The sequence below is a fragment of the Equus caballus genome, chromosome 2 (genome assembly GCF_041296265.1).
Source record: "Equus caballus isolate H_3958 breed thoroughbred chromosome 2, TB-T2T, whole genome shotgun sequence".
Classification (NCBI taxonomy): domain Eukaryota; kingdom Metazoa; phylum Chordata; class Mammalia; order Perissodactyla; family Equidae; genus Equus; species Equus caballus.
The window spans coordinates 47522323-47539529 of record NC_091685.1 but is presented as its reverse complement, the minus strand read 5'-3'; the positions used below and the strand labels follow the sequence as shown (position 1 = coordinate 47539529).

The 17207-nt window shown below is 63.9% G+C and overlaps 1 protein-coding gene across 9 annotated transcripts in view; it reads left to right on the top strand.

Annotated features, from left to right (window-relative positions):
- The window catches only part of PLCH2 (phospholipase C eta 2), an 83077-nt gene that overhangs the window by 23176 nt on the left and 42694 nt on the right, over positions 1 to 17207 (top strand). Inside the window, exon 1 of one of the 9 annotated variants that reach the window (XM_023627487.2) lies at positions 579 to 997. The exons of the other annotated variants lie outside the window; for them this stretch is intronic. Coding sequence (XP_023483255.2) covers positions 967 to 997 — 31 coding nt within the window. The 5' untranslated portion in view covers positions 579 to 966. Of the gene's footprint in view, positions 1 to 578; positions 998 to 17207 lie in introns of those variants that run through there. 9 annotated transcript variants of the gene reach the window in all.

The following is a 17207-nucleotide window of genomic DNA, read 5'->3' as shown; positions in this document are numbered from 1 at the left end:
AGGGCCTGTCTCTGTCGCAGCTTTGGGGCCTCTCCAGGACCCAGGGCAGTGGGAGGGAGCAGTGTGCTGGGGCTGGTGGCTGCCCCCGGGCACAGGGCCAGTTTGGGGAGAGGAGGCAGTGGGCCAGCTCCCACTATTGTTCCTGGTCTTTTCCCCAGGCTTGGGGGTCACATTTCCAAGACATCAGCGCTAAGTGACGCCCCCACCCAGGGTTGGCTGCCCCCTGGTGTGAGCTAAGGGATGCCTCCTGCCCGGCCAAGGAGCTCTCCAGGGCTGGGCTGCCACCCTACCTGCACCAGCTCCAGCTCCAGGCTCTTGTGCAGGTTTCTGCACGTGCCACCTTACATCTTGGGGGAGGGGGAGCCCAGGCCCCTCCCTTCAAGCACCAGGGTGGCGGTGGGTGGGAGTGTGTGGGATAATGCCTGGCAAACACCCCTTTCGGCTGCATTCAGCCACCTGTCCGGCAAACGCCCAGCCTTGGGATGGGGAAGCGATTCTCGGCCCCGCCCCCTTCCCGGTCCGCAAGCTGGGGCCCTGCGGAGGGAGGAGGAGGGGGAAGTTGGGGGAGCAGGGAGGCCGGGTGCTTCTTTGCGGGGAAAGTACTTTGGCTGCGGCCCGCGCGGGGCGGGCCGGCTGGCCCCACTGTGCGCCCGGCTCTGCGCCTCCCGGCTCTGTGCCCTGCGTCCCGCTTTGCCCGCCGCCGAGCCCGCGCCCCCGGCCCCCTCCCGGCGCGGGGCGGGCAGGGGGTGTGGTGCGGGCGGCACGAGTGACAGCGCTCTCCGCGCGTGGCGCCTCCACGGGGCGCAGTGTCAGCGCGCCGAACCCGCCGCGCGCACAGCCCGCCGCGGGCCGCCCCAGCCAGCAGGGCGATGCTGCCCGAGCCCGAGCCGGAGCCCCAGGCCGGCCGCTGACGGCGCCCCCGCCCCGGCCGCCCCCGCCCCCGTCGCCGCCGCCGCCGCGGAGACAATGGACGCGGGAGCCGCCCCGCGGAAGCACAGTAGGTGCCGCGCCTCTCCTGTTGCTGCGCCCGGGGCTCGGCGAACGCGCGGGGGCGCCGCTGCCCTGGGCGGTGGGTCGAGGCGGCATGGGGAGGGGGCGCGCGCTGCCCCCTCGCGCCCTGGCTGCCTCGGTCTCCCGGTGGGCCGAGCTGCTTCTGAGGTCCAGACCGCGGAGGGGAGGCCCCGATCTTGGAGGGGGCGGGCAGGGATGTGGGTGCGGGATTGCGCGCGGCAGGCGAGGGGTCCTGGGCTCTCTTGGAGGCCGCAGGTGTGGGCCACCCCCTGCGAACTTTCCTCCCCTGGTTTAGGGTGGATGTCGCAATGGGGCTGTGACCCTGTGCTGAGACGGAGCCCTGCTCAGCTCAGGCCGGGCGCCCGGTCCCCTCGCTGCCTGTGGATGGTGCAACAGGGGCGCAGCCACTTGGGTCTGCTGCGAGGTGCTGGGTGGACCATGCCGCAGCGGGTGGACTTGGCACATCTGCCTGGGCTGCAGGTGCTGCTTCTGGCCTCCAGCCAGCCTCTCCCAGCACTAGCAGGAGGGGCGTAGTGGGCTCTGGTGGGGCAGCCAGGACCCAGCCAGGCTCTGGGATGGCCCCACCCAGGCCCTCTTGTAGGGTGCTGGTGGTAGTGGTGGCGAAGCAGTACTTCCTGGGGCTCTGGGCCTGCAGGCAGAGCTATGGGGCATCCTTTAGGGGATGGGGGCACTTCTGGAGCTGGCTGAGGAAAGATGCCAAGGACGCGGGAGGCCTCCCCTCCCCTCCGCTCCTCTCACTTTCCCTCCCCTTTACGCCCACCCTGCCCACTAACCCTTGAGGCAGACAGAGTGACCGCTGACTCCCTACTGAGGCTGGCTTTTCTCCCGTGGCCTTCTCCACCCCTCACCCATGGAAAGGTACCTGGTTTGTGTCCTCTCTGTCACTTTATGCCCTGATCCCTGAGAGGGGACACTCAGTTCCCGTGGTGCCTGGGCCATGTGCCCACGTGCTTCTGTCACGGGAGGCCCATTTGTGTCCTGCCAGAGTCCTCTGAGCCCACAATCTCAGTCATACAGCTGCAGCCATGGAGGGGAGTTCAGGTCCCAGGGTCTGGGGGGCAGGTCAGAGATGAGAGGTCATCATCATCTCTCCTGGTTGGTGGGGACAGGGGCCGGCCTGCATGTGTCCCCCAGGACTCTGACCCTTGCCTGGGATAACGGAAGAAATTGGCTCTAAAGACACCGGCAGCCCCCACCCTGTCATATGCCCTCTGCACTGAACCCACAGCCACATCCTCTGCGTGGTCCTACGGGGAGAGTCTGGGGTTCCAGGAAGGGTGGGGGAGGTGGGCGTTCAGCAGGTGGAGTGTGTGCCGTCGGCCATGCTTGAAGGGTCTCCACAGCCCCCTTCCCCGAGGCCTGATGCTTGGTGGCCCTGTCCTGGCCTGCACCTGGCCAGAGGCTGTGGCTGCCCCGGGAGGTGAGAGAGTTGACCCTTCGTGGCCTGGAACTTGCATGAACATGTGCCAGGCAGTGTGTGCTGCGCCCCAGGCTGCCCAGAGGGTGGGTCTAGTGGCCTTGACATCCTGGACCCCGGCCCATCCAGGGTGAATGGTGAGCACGAGGCTGGGTGGGGTCTCCAGGGGGCATGTCTGTCACTAGCCACCAGCAGCGCCGACACAGCTGCTCTTGGCAGAGCCGACATAACTGCTGTTGGGGACAGCTGGGGTCACTGGGAGGACATCCCGCAGGCTGGCAGTGGCCCCTTCTGGGAGTGACCAGGCAGGGACCTTCCTCAGCTGGTGCTTGGGCCAGGTCTGTGGGGTCCCTTAGGTGCCAGAGGGGCTTGTGGGTGGGAGAGACTCCCTGCAGACCCTCCGGGGGAGCCATGGGGGCAGGTGGCCCTGGTTCCCCGAGGCCCTCACTCCCTGCAGCTGAGAGTTCAGGTTACATAATCCCCTGCCCCACACACGGGTTGCGGTAAGTGGCAGCAGCCAGGTTTGACAATACGAGTTGTAATTGGATTTTAATTTTTAATGTCTGCAATAGATGAAGAGCTATGGGCCAATTTGTATATATTCTGTTACTCTGCGCCTAATAGGGCTACTTCATTAGCTGCTAATTGTCGCACCCGCCCTGCCGCCTGCTCCCCGGAAGGGCGGGAGTCTGCCCGAGACCGGCAGGCTGCCTGCCACCTGCTCCAGCAGGGGACAGGGCTAGGGGGTGGGCTGCCAGCAGGCACTCCTGTCACTGTGGGCCAGCCTTCCCCTCTGCCGTCCTGCGCCCGTGTCCACTGCAGCCCCCAGGCCCTGTGTGCTGGGGCCCTGCTGCCGGGGGCTTCTGGGAAGGAGCAGCCACCAGGAGCTCAGGCCTCACCCCCACTGAAAAGCCGGCTTCCCTGCGGCTGCCTGCTTTGGGGCCATCACAGGCCCAGCCAGGACTTTTGACCCCAAGGGCCACTAGGCACAGATGGCCCTGGGCCTTCTAGCACCTCCCAGGTGCTGGAGGTGGGTGCGACCCTGGGTGCCCCTCGGGCCTCCTGACGGACCCAGGCTCTGGGCAGAAGCAGGACCTGGGTGTGGATGGCCCCACCCCACCCCCAGCTTGAGGGTCCCGAGAGGCAGGCTGGCTTCGTCTCCCCTGCACTGCCCGCCCTCCGGATTATTCTTAGGTCTGTTGTATAACAGGCCCGCATCCACGGCACGGGGAGGAAGGGCTCCTGGGAGATGTCTCCAGCGGCAGCAGCCAGCCAGCCGGGAGCACAGCTTTTGTCCCTTCTGCCTGCCCAGCACAAAGGACAAAGGAGGCTGCTGGCTGCCCAGCCCAGGGAAGAGCTGGTTGGCCCAGGCCGTGAGAGGGGCCTGGGCCAGCGGGCGCTCCTGCACTCGCTCCCTGGGGCTGAGTCTGACTTGGGGCTCCTTCAGCCCCCAGCCCTGTGTGTGTGTGTGTGTGTGTGTGTGTCCTCCTCTGGGGCACAGTGGCCTGGGTGGGGATGTCCACCAGCCCCAGTCCTGTCCCCCACGACTCTTCTTCCTTCCTTCTTTCCACCCCTTCTGTGCTCCCAGCAGCCTCTGGGGTGTTGATTCTGGGGTCTCCACCCCCACAGATCAGAGCACACTCCTCACCCCATTTTCTCAGCTCCCACTACGCGTCAGACCGCTGTGGGCTGGAGGCTCCAGGAGGGTGGGGCTCCATTGCACACAAGCTGGGGCTGGGGAGGTCTGGGGAGGGCTGACCACTTACAGCCCAGAATTTGTGTGAGGAAGCCGCCAAAGTGCTCGACTCACCTGCAACCTGCAGGATCCACACCCACTTTGTGGCCTCCTCCCCCCGCCCCCCCGGACCTGCGGAGACGTGTGTGTCACCTGGTGCTCGTGCATACACGTGCACACACTCTCACTCTTGGGCTTCCCAGGGAAGGGGGTGAGCTGGCCGAGTATCAGGGCTGCCGCCTCCCATCCTGAGACTCTGTGGTGCTCAGAGTGGAGACCAGACCCACACGTGGCCCCTGTTCCCAGGGCCTCTGCTCCAGGCTGGCTGTGCCTGGGGGGTGGAGCCCAGGCCCCGCCCAGAACGGGCCAGGGCTCCGAGGACGCCACCCCAGGGTGGGGCCGACTTGAGTGGGCTCCCGATTCTGCCACCAGCCCTGTGTGGCCTTGGACAGGGGACTCGGCCTCCATGACTTCACCTGTGAAATGGGCTAATATAGTGAGTTGTGGGCAGTAGCTGGGAGGGTGGGTGTAGAGTTCTGGCCCAGCCGCCTTTAGTGACCCCTGCTGCCCGCCCGTCCCTCCGACCCTGCCCCTGATGCTCCCTGCTCCCCGGAACGTGGACAGTCCCTGCAGAACCGCCAGCCCTCAGCTTCTGCTTCAGAGTGCCAGGGCTGAGTGGTGGCTGCAGGTGGCCTTGATACATAATCAAGAGGCTGGCCCTGGCCTGGGGCAGCTGCTGGCACGGTGGGCCTCAGTTTCCCTGGGCTCAGCCCCTGGACCCTCATACTCCTTGGGACAGGGTGAGCAAGGCCGCTTCTCCTCACCCAGAGCCTTGGTGGAGCTCAGCCTCCACCAGGGTCTCCTGAGAGGAGTTGGGGAGCCCACGCCACCTGCCCAGCCGGGCCTGCACCCTGAGCTTGTCAGGGACAGCCTGGTGGGGCAGAGGTGCTTCCCTTCCTGTGGCTGAGCTCCGAGGTGTGGGGCAGCGCATGGCGTATTTATGGGGCAGCGCTTCCCGTGAGGGGCCTGGTTCTGCATTTGAAAAATGCTGACCAGAGGCCTTCAAGTCTCCCTGTGACATTTCAAGGGCTCCCTTCCTTCGTTGGTGACCATTTCAGCACAGGGTGGAGCTAAAAGGTGCTGTGGGCACCTTGTTAACTAATCACGAAATGCTCCACTTTTCCGAGAGCCTCTGATTGCCGCCTCCCTGAGCGGCACAGTGAAGACAGGGCCTTCTGGGACATCTTCCTGCAGCCTTCAGAAAACATCAAAGGAGCTACTTCACCAGCCTGGCGCTGCACAGGACCTCCCACCCCCAGCCCAGCCTGCTGCACCCAGACCTACTGTGTGCTCAGCTTCCCCCCTGGGGACCTGGGCAGCTCGCTAGAGGCCAAGTGTGGGCCTGGGGCCACCGCCTGGGTTCAAATCCCAGCCCTGCCACGTCCTGGGCTGTGGGTTCCTGGGCCAGATGCTGGTCTCTCTGAGCCTCCGTGTCCTCATCTGTACAAAGAGGGTGATGGTGGTTGTGGAGTGAATGATTACCCCGGGGAGAAGGTGAGGAGCGTGCTAGAAGGTGGCGATTTCTCCACGAAGCTGGAGCTTCCTTGCTCACTGTGAGGGGAAATGGGCTCCTGGGAGCGGGACGCTTGGAGCCCGTTGCTTGGCCTCCTGGGAGCAGGTCAAGGTGCAGTTTAGGGCAGAGCCTGGGCAGGGGACGCGGATGGGCCTGGCGTTCCAGAACGGAGGCCTCTTGATGGCTCCATGTCACCAAGGGGCCACGGCGCCTCCCAACTCCCCAGATCCCATTGCCTCTGAATTGAGGGCAGGGGGTGGTGGGCAGGCTCTGGGTCCTAACCATGGGGTCTGGGGTCCAGAGCTGTGAGTGCTCAGTGGTCCCTCCCCAACCCCTATAGTTGCTTTGGCTAGAGTCGCCGAGGGATGCAGCCTGCAGTGACAGCCCAGGAGCTGTCACTGAGAACATGGCTAATGAAGATGGATCTCAGGGGCCGTACTGGCCCTTGGGAAGCCCAGTTAACCCCTTCTGCGGGCCCCACCTCCAGAGTGGCCCCAGCCCCCTGCCCCGGGACCTCTCCTCCAGCCCCGGGAACTGGCCGTGGCCAACCCACAGAGCTTCAGCCCCCACTCTCCTGTGGGTTTGTGACGCAGGTGGGCTGGGGTGGCACAGTGGATGGCCCTGACGCTGCCCTGCCCTGAAAGGGTCGGTTGCACTTGGGAGCTGAGAGCAATTCCCCTGGTGACTGTGGCCGAGACCCCTCCCGGGGAGGCTGGCCCCGTTTGAAGGGCAGGGGCCTGTGGGCCTCGGCCTCCTGTGTCCCACTGGCCCTGGCCTGAATGTGCTGTGGGCTCCCTGCCCCCGGCCTTCAGGGGGACTGCCAGGAAGGCGATGATTCAGGCCCGAGCTGTGGGGAGGTGCTGTCATCCGGCACACTGTGCGGAAGTGTCTGTTCACACAAAAAACACGTTCTGAGCCCTGGGATCTTTGTCATCCTTCAGAAATGCCAATGCTGTAAAGTGGGGTTTGTGTTCTGCTGCGGGCACATGGGGGCAGACCGAGCAGGGCCTCTGTTGGGGCACTGCGCCGATGGTCCCTCTGGCAGCACGTGTGGAGGGCGGCCACTGTCCCTCCCACCTTGAGGCTCCCCTTCCGGGAGGGAGAACCCCCAGGGACCCTGTGGGGTCTGGTGTCACTCTGTCTCGCTTCACAGGAGTCGAGGGCAGCACTGTGTCCACCTGGGTTTACAGGAGGAGAGACAAGGCCAGGGGACAGCTGGGCCTGGGCGCTGGACCGTGGACGAGGACCTTCAGGGAGCAAACTAGAGGGTCCCAAGGAAATGCTGGGCCTGGGTCCCGCAGGTGGCCCTCTGCCCTGTGTTGCTTGCAGAGGAAGTATTTCATCTCACAGGCAGCAGCTGCTGGCCTGGAGCAAACGCTGGGGAGAGGGGCTGCCTGTGGCGGGGGGACGGAGAGCCCTCGATGCTGCTCCCTGCCTGCCCCGTCCCTCCCTGCCTGCCCCTGCCCCCAGCTTGTGGGTCTCTGGGAGCTGCCACTGTGAGCAGGTGCAGGGTCCACACACCCTCCAGAGGGCTGGGGGAGCTTCCTCACAGGTCACTCATCTGCCCCCAGCCACCCAGGGGAGAGCAGGTGGGCCTGCAGAGGCACCTAAATAATTCCTGGACAGCGGGGCCGGGGGGCTTGGCCAGGGTTCCCAACCAGAGGCAGGTGCAAGCTTCCCTTCCTGGGAGCCTGGCCGTGGGTCTGGGTCTTGGGAGACCCTGTTACACATGTTATTTCCAGTCCTTGAAGTATTGGCCCTGTCACTGCCCCATTTTCCTGACGAGGACTTTGAGGCTGGGGTGTGGTGACCTGCAGAGGCTCGGGGGGCTGGAGGCAGTGGAGCAGGCCAGGTCCTCGGCTGTCCAGTTAAACAGGAGCATCTGTGCACACAGTAGGCGCTCACTGGGTGCTGGTCCCTCTTTCCCTCATGGAGGGGGTCATGGGGCCAGGGCACACTGACCATGGTATGGAGCCAGGGCCACCCCTCCTCACAGAGGCAGGGCTCCACCCTTGTCCCATCCTCTGTCCACACCCTGTGCCTGAAGTCTGGCCTCCCTGCAGAGGACGGCCATGCCAAAGCGTCCACGTCCCATTGCCGCTTTCCGGGCTCCTCGTGACTGTGGGCAGTGTGGAGGTCCTGACAGCCCCTGGGATGCCCTCTCCCTACTCCAGCAGACCCCTCCTGCGTGTGTGTCCCCTGTGTCCCCCCAGCTGGAGTGAGCTGCTATGGCTCCCGGTGTCCCCAGGATTGTGGCCAACATTGGAACAGGGCTACAGGAAAAGCCCTTCCTGTGTTCCTCAAGTAGGGAGGGGGCAGTGAGGGAGGCCCCCAGCCCCCGGGGAGGGAAGCACCTGAGAGCCCGAGGCTTGGAGACCTCCTCACCCAGCTCCACGCCTGAGCCTCGCCAGGGTGCAGGGCATTGGGGCTGCCCAGGCTGGCTCCCCCCTGGGGCCGTCGGGCAGGGACAGGTGGGCAGCCCCTCCCCAAGTCTGGGCGGGTGGATGCTCCCTGAGGAAGGGGCTCCGGGCTCAGCCCCAGGCTGGGGCCAAGGCTGCCTCTGCTGCCCTAGGCTGTCTGCAGGCCGCCTGCAGCAGAGGCAGATCCCGTGACCACAGGAGCCAGTTTCTGAGCAACGCAGTTTCCAGGCCAGGCTGTGGCCCACTTCTCAGGCTGCAGCGGCATTGGCCACAGCGAGATTCCATAGCAGCAGGTGGCCGCCCGCCCAGCCGAGCCTGGGGGGGTGGCAGGGCACGGGCCTCTGCTTGTCTTGGTGGGCTTAGGGGTGAGAGAGGGGGTAGGGGGTCTGCTCCCCAAGAACAAAAGCCAGCCTATGGGCAGAGCTGCCTCCTGAGAGACTGAGTGGAGCATCCAAATGCACCTTCCCTGTGGCCTGTCCTCGTCGCCCTTACCTGTCCAGCCCTCCCTCCAGTGACCCATTCAGCCCCACGTGCTGTGGTGTGGCTGCCGTCTGGGGGGTGGGCTGCAACGGAGGGGGCTGCTGAGCACCAGTGTCGTTCTGTGGAGGATCTTTGTGTCCAGGGCCACGGGCCACGGGCCACCCATTCTGCAGGGGCTGGACCAGCAATGCCCTGTGTGGGCCCAGCCCCTTTATTGGGAAGGGTGGCCTGAGGGCTGACCCAAGCCTTCTTGCCCGGAATCCTGGGGTGTGGGGTCCTATGTGCTCCCCTGTCGCATGAGGCCCCTGAGTTTGGGGAGGGGGAGGGTGTGGGCACCAGTGGGCTTTTCCAGCCGTTTGTGGGGTCTGGGTGGGCCTCTGTAACATCTGGGCCCCCTGGGCTGTCAGTGGGCGGGAGGCCCACCTCTGAAGGAGAGCTGCTGGACCACGTTTCTCAGGTGCACCACCTGGTGCTGTGGGGAGCAGGGAGCTGCCGTCCTCAGGGCCCTCTGGCGTGAGAGCTGAGGCCAGTGGGCACCTGGAACTGGGCACCAGCTGCTCTGGGTCTGGAGCTGCCAGAGGCCCAGCCGGGGCCTCGTCCGCCTTCCCTGGCCTGGTTGTGCACCCGGCCTGGGAGAGGCCCAGAGCTGGTGGACGGGGACTTCTGCCTCACCCTCAACAGAGCCGGACGAGGGGCTGCCGAATAGGCCCACCTCTGCCTCCTTCTGGCGTGGCGGTTCAGGGGCAGTTCCCAGGGTTGGCAGAGGGAGCACAGGAGAGCAGGTAGGAGCTGAGGGTCCCAAGAGAGGGCCAGGTCTGGGGGAAGGTGGGGGCCTAGGCAGCCCCGCATTCCTGCAGAGGTGAGCTCACCCAGACCCACCCTCTGGGGATGCTGGAGAGGGGGCACTTGTTCCAAGTGGTCTCAGGGGCAGGGCTGGGGAGGAGTGGGGTGTCAGACTCTGCCTCAGACGTGGGTGAGAGGCAAAGGGCAGTGGCCTGCAGCCCTGAGCACGCTTTCCAGCCCCGTCCACCCCTCCCCGTCACACTGCCGCCTGGGGCCTCCCATCAGCTTCCAGGGGTGGAGGGCAGGGTCCCCCTCCCTTCCCGTGCCCCCACCTTCACCCTCATACCTGCGAGCAGGGCCGTGGGCGGAGGTGGGCATCCTCGCGGCGGGTTTTGTGTTTGTGTGTGTGTGTGTTTAGGGTATTTTTAAAGCGACTTGCAGCTGTGTTTGACTCAGTTACATTCTCTGGTAGGAGCTCAGCACGCGGCACATTGTGGGGTTATTTTGGGCCTGGCATTATTGGGAATTATTATATTCTGTGTCTGTAAGGAAATAGCATCATTGCACGGGGGCTCATCAGGCTGAGCTGGGGGGGTCCCCCAGGCACTTTGGGACATGGGCCAAGTGAGGTGGGCACTTGGGGGGGCTGCAGTTGTGGAAGGCCGTGGCCACCCCCCAAGGCAGGGTGGGCATCTCCCCGGGCTGCCCCATCCTGCCGCCCCACCACCCGTGGGTCTCTGATGGCCTTGCCCAGGGCGTCCTCCCCTTGCCTTGCTTGCAGAGATTGCCAGCTTGAGCTGGACGGCTGAGGAGCTAGGAAAGGACAGGCTCTGGGCCGTGCACACTCCTGGGGGCTTTCTCAGGAGAGCAGACAGACAGAGGGACGGATGGGGACTGACAGAGGCCTAGGGAGAGTTACACACACCCATGTGAGGCATCAGGGCACAGGGAGCCCGCTCGCACCCCTCTAGCTGCAGTTGGGGTCACCCAGCTGCCAGAACCAGATCTCGTGTCAGAAACAGTACAGGACACGTTCTCCTGGGTTTCCTCCACTTTTTGCCTCCTCTGGCTTCCACCAGGGACAGGAGAACAGGCCTGGGGTGGAGCTGCTGGTCCCTCCCTCCTCAGAAGCCCCTCTCAAGGACACGACACCTGCCCCCCACATCGTGCAGCAAGGCAGACCCACCCCCAGCTGTGCCAGGGACACTCACTGCACATCCCACCTTGGGGCGCCTGGCTCCTGTCCTACCTGAGTCTCTCATGCTGCAGCTAGGGTCCCTACCCCTGCAGGATCTGGGGGCATCGCATTGGCGGGCACACGACTGCGTGCTTGGCTCTCACCTCCTGTTCTCCCGTCTCATCAAAAAGACCTAAATTGCCCCCTGGCACTCAGCTGTGCCTTAAAAAGCCCTGGGTAGTGACTCAGCTGTCACCACTGGGTGCTGCTCCCGATGATGCACAAGGTCTCTGGGGTGGCTCAGCCTCCTCAAAACCCCCAGGCCAGGTTGGACCCAGGCAGCCTGGAGCAGACAGCCTCTGGTGGTGCCCAGACTGCGTTGTCGGTGGCTCCCTGGCCCCTGCAGGGCAGGAGGGAAGATGGAAGGGAGACTGCTGGGTCACGTTGGGGACTTCCTACACCTCAGGAGGCCCTCCCCACCCTGGCCTCAGTTTCCCCTCCTGGAGCTGGGCCTTCCTCTGACCTCAGTTTGTCCGGGGGTCTTGATGGGAGGAGGGAGGCGCTTCTCCTCCAGCAGGACCCCTATGCCTGGAGCCCACCTGTCCTCGGGGGATTGGCAGGGAGAGGACCCCCTTCCCACCCTGTTCCAGGGCCTGGGGGAAAGGCCTGCACCTGGTTGGCTGAGGGCCAGTCTCAGAGCGGTAAGGTGGGAAGGGACACTGAGATTTGCCGCCATGACGGCGGCACCACGAGGCGGGGCTGCATCTTTGGTTCAGGTCGTCTTTGTCCAGCCTGGGCCCCCAGGACCCCGGCCCCTTGTTAAGGAGCAGGGAGCCGTCCGCAGAACCCCTGGGTCTGGGCTCTCCAGGCCTCAGGTGCCCACGTGTGGCTGCAGTGGTGTTGGGGCCTGTGCTGATGGTCACCATGCTGGCCAGCCCTATCCGGGGTGGCCCGGGATTTGGGGCACTCAGGGCTCCCTCAGGGTGGGCTGAGACATGGGATGCCGCTCTTGGGGGGCCAGCCTGGACTGACCGGCCAGTGGCTCCATCCATGGGACAGGAATGAGTTCTGGCCCCGAGTGGCCATTCTGGGCCGGCCTGCCCCTGACTCACTGAGACTCCCATCCATTCATGCCCTCTCTGGGGTTGGGGGTCTGTCTGGCCATGGGGTGGGACTGCAGGGGACTAGGGGTTTGGGGGACCTATGCTCCTCAGCAGCCCGGTGGGCTGTGATGCAGGGTCACTGTCCCCTCTGCCTCAGTTTCCAGCCCTGACGGCTTCTCTCCAGGGTGCCTGATTCTCCTGGTCACAGTCACCCCGAGTGAACGGGCGGCTCAGATGCTCCCCGGGGAACCAAGATCTACTGAGACGGGGGTGGCCCCTCCTCCTAGGGGTGTAGCGGGGGCTGAGTCCGCTGGAGGGCCTCCCGCCCTTGAGGGGCACGGAGGAACTTCAGGTGGTCAGCGAGGACTCCCTGAAAGAGGTGGCTTTCCTCGGAGCAGAAGCCGGAGGGGAGCGATGTACCCAGAGGCTGACAGGCGCTCACCCGCGTCAAGGCGGCACCGGCACCTGCAGGCAGGGCAGGTGGCTCCGGTCCTGCCCTCAGGGGTGCTGGGGGCTGCTCCCTCTACCCTTTTCTCAAACATCCCCAGTGACTCACCCCCACTAGCCTGCCCCTCTTCCTCCTTTTCTTTCTTTTTTTACTCTAAATTAAAAATAAACATTTGCAAGTGTGGCACTTGATGGCTGCTGGGGCCCACGCGATCCACGGGGAGCTGGGGGGAGAGGGCAAGGAGAGGGGCAGGCCAAGGGCACAGCACCTGTGGCTCCCCACGCTGTGTCTGTCCTCAGCTTGACTCGCCCCAGTCTGTGGGTGAAAGCGTGTCAGGGGGACATGTGTGGCAATCACCGTGTGGCAGGGAGCGTGACCTGTCGCCACCCCAGGTCTGTCATCCTCAGGAGCCCAAAAGCAAAGGAAAGATGACTGGTGGGGTCAGGGACCTCAGGGAAGCTGAGACAAGATGCCCAGGACTGCTCGCCTGGGCAGTGCCCCCGGCAGCTGCTTGTATGTTGAGCCGCTGTGCTGTGCGCTGAACTGGGGCGGCTAGGGGGCCTCCCTCCCACCTCCCGCCAGGCTCTGACGATTGCCACCATCTGTGTAGGAGCCCCCTGGTTAAGTAGGATCTCAGGGTCTCTCTCTCATCTTAAAGGAAAATGTGTCTGCCAGGTGCCCTGGCCCTGAGCTCCATGCTTACACCCCAGCCTCCCTAAGCTCATGTTCACACCCTGGCCTCCCTGATCTGTGTGTTCACACCCTGGCCTCCCTAAGCTCATGTTCACACCCTGGCCTCCCTGATCTGTGTGTTCACACCCTGGCCTCCCTGAGCTGTGTGTTCACACCCTGGCCTCCCTGAGCTGTGTGTTCACACCCTGGCCTCCCTGACCTGTGTGTTCACACCCCTGGCCCCCTGAGCTGTGTGTTCACACCCTGGTCTCCCTGAGCTGTGTGTTCACACCCTAGCCTCCCTGAGTTGTGTGTTCACACCCTGGCCTCCCTGAGCTGTGTGTTCACACCCTGGCCTCCCTGACCTGTGTGTTCACACCCTGGCCTCCCTGACCTGTGTGTTCACACCCCTGGCCCCCCTGACCTGTGTGTTCACACCCTGGCCTCCCTGATCTGTGTGTTCACACCCTGGCCTCCCTGAGCTGTGTGTTTATACTCTGGGCCTCCCTGACCTGTGTGTTTATGCCCTGGCCTCCCTAAGCTGTGTGTTCACAGCCCTGGCCTCCCTGGGCTCTCTGTTCACAGCCCTGGCCTCCCTGGGCTCTCTGTTCACACCCCTGGCCTCCCTGGGCTCTGTGTTCACACCCCTGGCCTCCCTGGGCTCTGTGTTCATACTCCTGGCCTCCTTGATCTGTATGTCCGCACTCCGGGCCTCCCTGAGCTGTACGTGCACACCCCCAGCCTCCCTGAGACACTGTCTCCTACCTGCTAGTTGCTCAGCGCATTGCCCAAGTCTTAGGAGGAGCAGAGTCAGAGTTAGAACCCGGCTCTGACTGTGGTGCCTGGGAGGGAGGGACAGTCAGTCTGAGTCCGGCAGTGGCTGAGACCTCATGGGCAGACCTTGCGCTCTTGGAAGGTGGCACCCTCTGGCATCTCTTCGCGGGTCAGCAGCCAAATCTCCCTGCGAAGATGGTTTGGGTAGGGGTGTCACCGAGGCAGTGCCCCCACCCCCCAGCCTGGCTGTCCATGCCACCTGGGTCTAGATCTGAGGAGGCCACTCAGTAAACGCTTAGCAAGAACAGACTGTGTGCCAGGAGGGCTCTGGGCACCTGGGTTAGCAGTGGGCGGCACAGCTCTGCCCCCAGAGGGCCCCCAGCCCCACTCCCCACGCAGGCACACCCCCTGCAGAGACCCGTCTCCACGCAATGGTCTCTACGTGATGGTCTTGAGGCCAGTTTCGTTCCCCTCGTCAGCCTCTTGTGTCCCAGAGTCTCAGTGGCTTCTAATGTCTGCACTTACGCACCAGCGTTCCTCTGGCGCAAACAGTGATTAAATCAGGGCTGTCGCAGTGCCCGGTGGTGGGGCCGGCCGGCTCCTCACGCTGGGGCTGCCTTTCCCCAGGACTGGGGTGGCACTCAGCTCATTTGGCAGGGTGATACGACACCCAGGGTGTTCCAGGCTGCTTGCTGAGCCGCTGCCTGGCGGCGACCGGCCCCTCTTTGTGGAGTGGGCCCTGAAGCCCCTCCCGGGCGTAGAGGCCCAGTCCGGTCTGGGGTGGAGCTCTGGACAGGCTTCCGGGACGGTTTTGGTTGGTGTGGCCCACTCCATGTGCCAGGAACCTCATGGAGGCTCCGCCGTGAGCCCTCTGCGGCCTCTCCCAGGGCGGCCTCGCCTTCCCCCGTCACGACACGTTCTCCGCTAGTCTTAGCCTCTCTGACTTGTTCACTCGGTTTTGTTTGGAGACACATGTGCTACCACCAGGATTTTTAAGTGGTTTCCGCTCTACTGATGATCGCTAAGTAGGTGGTTACCTGAATGTGCGATGGGGGAAATTGAGGAATAATTTATACACAGAATTGCATCGTCATGGAAGACCCGGGGCAGGCAGCATTTGGAGGACGGTTTCAGGTGAGCACCCTGCGACAGGTTGTCCATCCTTGGCACAGTGATGCGGCAGGTGCTGCGGCCGGGGAGGGTCCCCAGGCAGTACCCTGCTGCTCGCTGTCCTCCGGCTCCTTGGTGCTCTGAGTGTGGGGCCTGAGTTGGGTCCTGGGCAGAGCTTTTCTGTTCACAGTGAGGGCACCCCGGCTGGATGCTCCAGCCCTGCTCCAGCCCCTTCGTGCCCTCAGCCCCTCACCTCCTGCTCTGGGCCCACCCAGAAGATCTCTGCGCTTGGTTGGAGGCCCCCAGCCCTCCAAGGCCCCTGCTCTCTAGTGAAGTGGCCTCATCTTTCCTGGGCTTTGCAAAGGCTGCAATGCTCTGGGGCCCCTCCTCTGCCCACCCCCTGGCTTGACACACAGCAGGTGCTTAATAAACATTGGCTGACATCTGGGGGTGGGGAGCGGGGTGCAGAACAAGTGGGAGGGAGAAAGGTGGGGAAAGATAGATGACATGGGGTACACCCAGGTAGGGGCTGAATGAATGGGCCCCCTAGCCCGGGATTGGGTCCAAGGCCTGTAGGCCTGGGAGCCTATGGCAGGGGCTGGTTTGCATGCACATGCTTCTAATTTCAAGGATTTATGCTTCTAATTTCAAGGATTTTTGTGTTTTTAGTCGATGCCATGGCTTCCCATCCCCACACCCAAGGTGGCACAGAGTTGCAAAGATGGCTGCTTGGGCATGTGGCACACTGCACAGGCCAGCGAGGCTCAAGGGGATGCCCTGGTCCTGGGGGGCTGGTCTGGCCTGCTGTGGGGCTCAGGCTGTGGGAAGGGGTGGGGCCAGGTTGTAGGCAGCTCCCGACAGACCTTGTCTGGGGCATTGGAGGCAGGGTGTCCCTGGGTGGGCTGGGCTGGTGGCTGTGTGGCTGCATTTGCCCTGGAATCTGGCCTGCCTGTCTTGGTGCCAAGCTGGCCGTGGCTCTGCCTGGCTGCCGGCACGCGGGCGCGGAATCTAGGTCAGGCTGGTGCAGAGAGGCAGGGCAGGGCAGCGAAGGCAATGCCTGCTCCCGCGGGCTCTGTCCAATGGGGCCGCCACAGCTCCGGGCAGGGCCCTGACCAGGTGACCTCGGCCAGGCCTCTCCTGGTGGTGCCCTGACAGGGGCTGCAGGGCTGTCCTGGGGGGAGTGAGGAGGATGAGTGCTGTGGTTGCAGGTTCCACTGTTGGGGTGAGTGCAGTCTGTTTGTGTGGGGAGCCGGCCCCTGCGGCCCTGGCCATGTGTGCATGGCTGCGACCACTGAGGCAGAGCCTTTGGAAGTTCCTCATCCCACCTGCTGTCTATGGCCTCCACTCCTTGCCAGCCCACCCATCCTCGCCCGAATCACCCCATCCTCCCAGTCTCTCCCCACTGGTCTGTCTATAGTCCAGGGCTCTGGCTGGCTCCCACTTTGCTCTGGGATTGGAGCTGGTTACCACCTCAGGGCTTCAGCTCCTCTCCACCCCAGCAGCCCTTGGGGACGCTCTAGGGACGATGACCACCCTGGCCAGTAGGATTCCACCTCCCCTGCGGCCACCTGCCTCCATGGACCCCAAATCCAACTGTTCTTGCTTCCAGGTGCCCCCTCTTGGAACTCGGCCTGCACTAGCCACGCTGTTCGTGGTGGCACCTCACTGCTGCCCTTCACGCCATCTCACCCCCACAGCCTGTGGTCACTCCGGGCAACTTTGGTCAGGCTGGGGCAGCTCGTGATCAGGCCAGGGCAGCTGTGGTCACTTTGGGCAGCTGTGGTCAAGCCAAAGCCACTGTGGTCACTCTGGGGTGGTCTATGATCAGGCTGGTCTGTGGTCAGGTTGGCTCCCCTTGATCTGTCCTCCTCCCCAGCCAGGCTGCATGCTCCTCTGTGACCTCAACCCCAGGACCGAGCTCATCACTGTGGGTGACTCCACGTGGGGATCTGGGCTCGGGGAGCAGGGGATCTTTGTATGGGGGCCATGGTGGGGCCCAGATGAGAGGGATCTCCCCTGGCTGGCCCCATGTGCCACTTTCCTCTCCCTCTCCAGCTGCTTCCTGAGGTAGGAGGTTGCTCAGGCCATACTGGTATGTCGAGTGTGTGTCAAGAGTGGTAGAGTGGGCCCGACTGCTCCCAAGGCCTCCAGAGCAGCTTAATTTCTTGACAGAAGCTGTAACATTTACAGAACTCTTAAACCAGGCAAGAAAGCACACTAAATTGGCATCAATCTTGAATAATTAATAAAACTTCCCAGGTGTGGCTGCCGGGCCGTGTGTCTCTCCCAGTGGTGGGGCTGTCGGGATTGTGTCGTCACCCGAGGGGTTGCCTTTCCGACTTTGAACAGGTGCTCAACGCTTTGGAGAGGTGATCGAGAGGTGCCGTGTGAGGCTGGGGTGGGCTGTGGTGCTCACACTCGAGAGGGCACAGAGGCCAATGTGGCCATGGGGGCCGCCCGCCTGCAGGGAGGGCTGTGGGGTT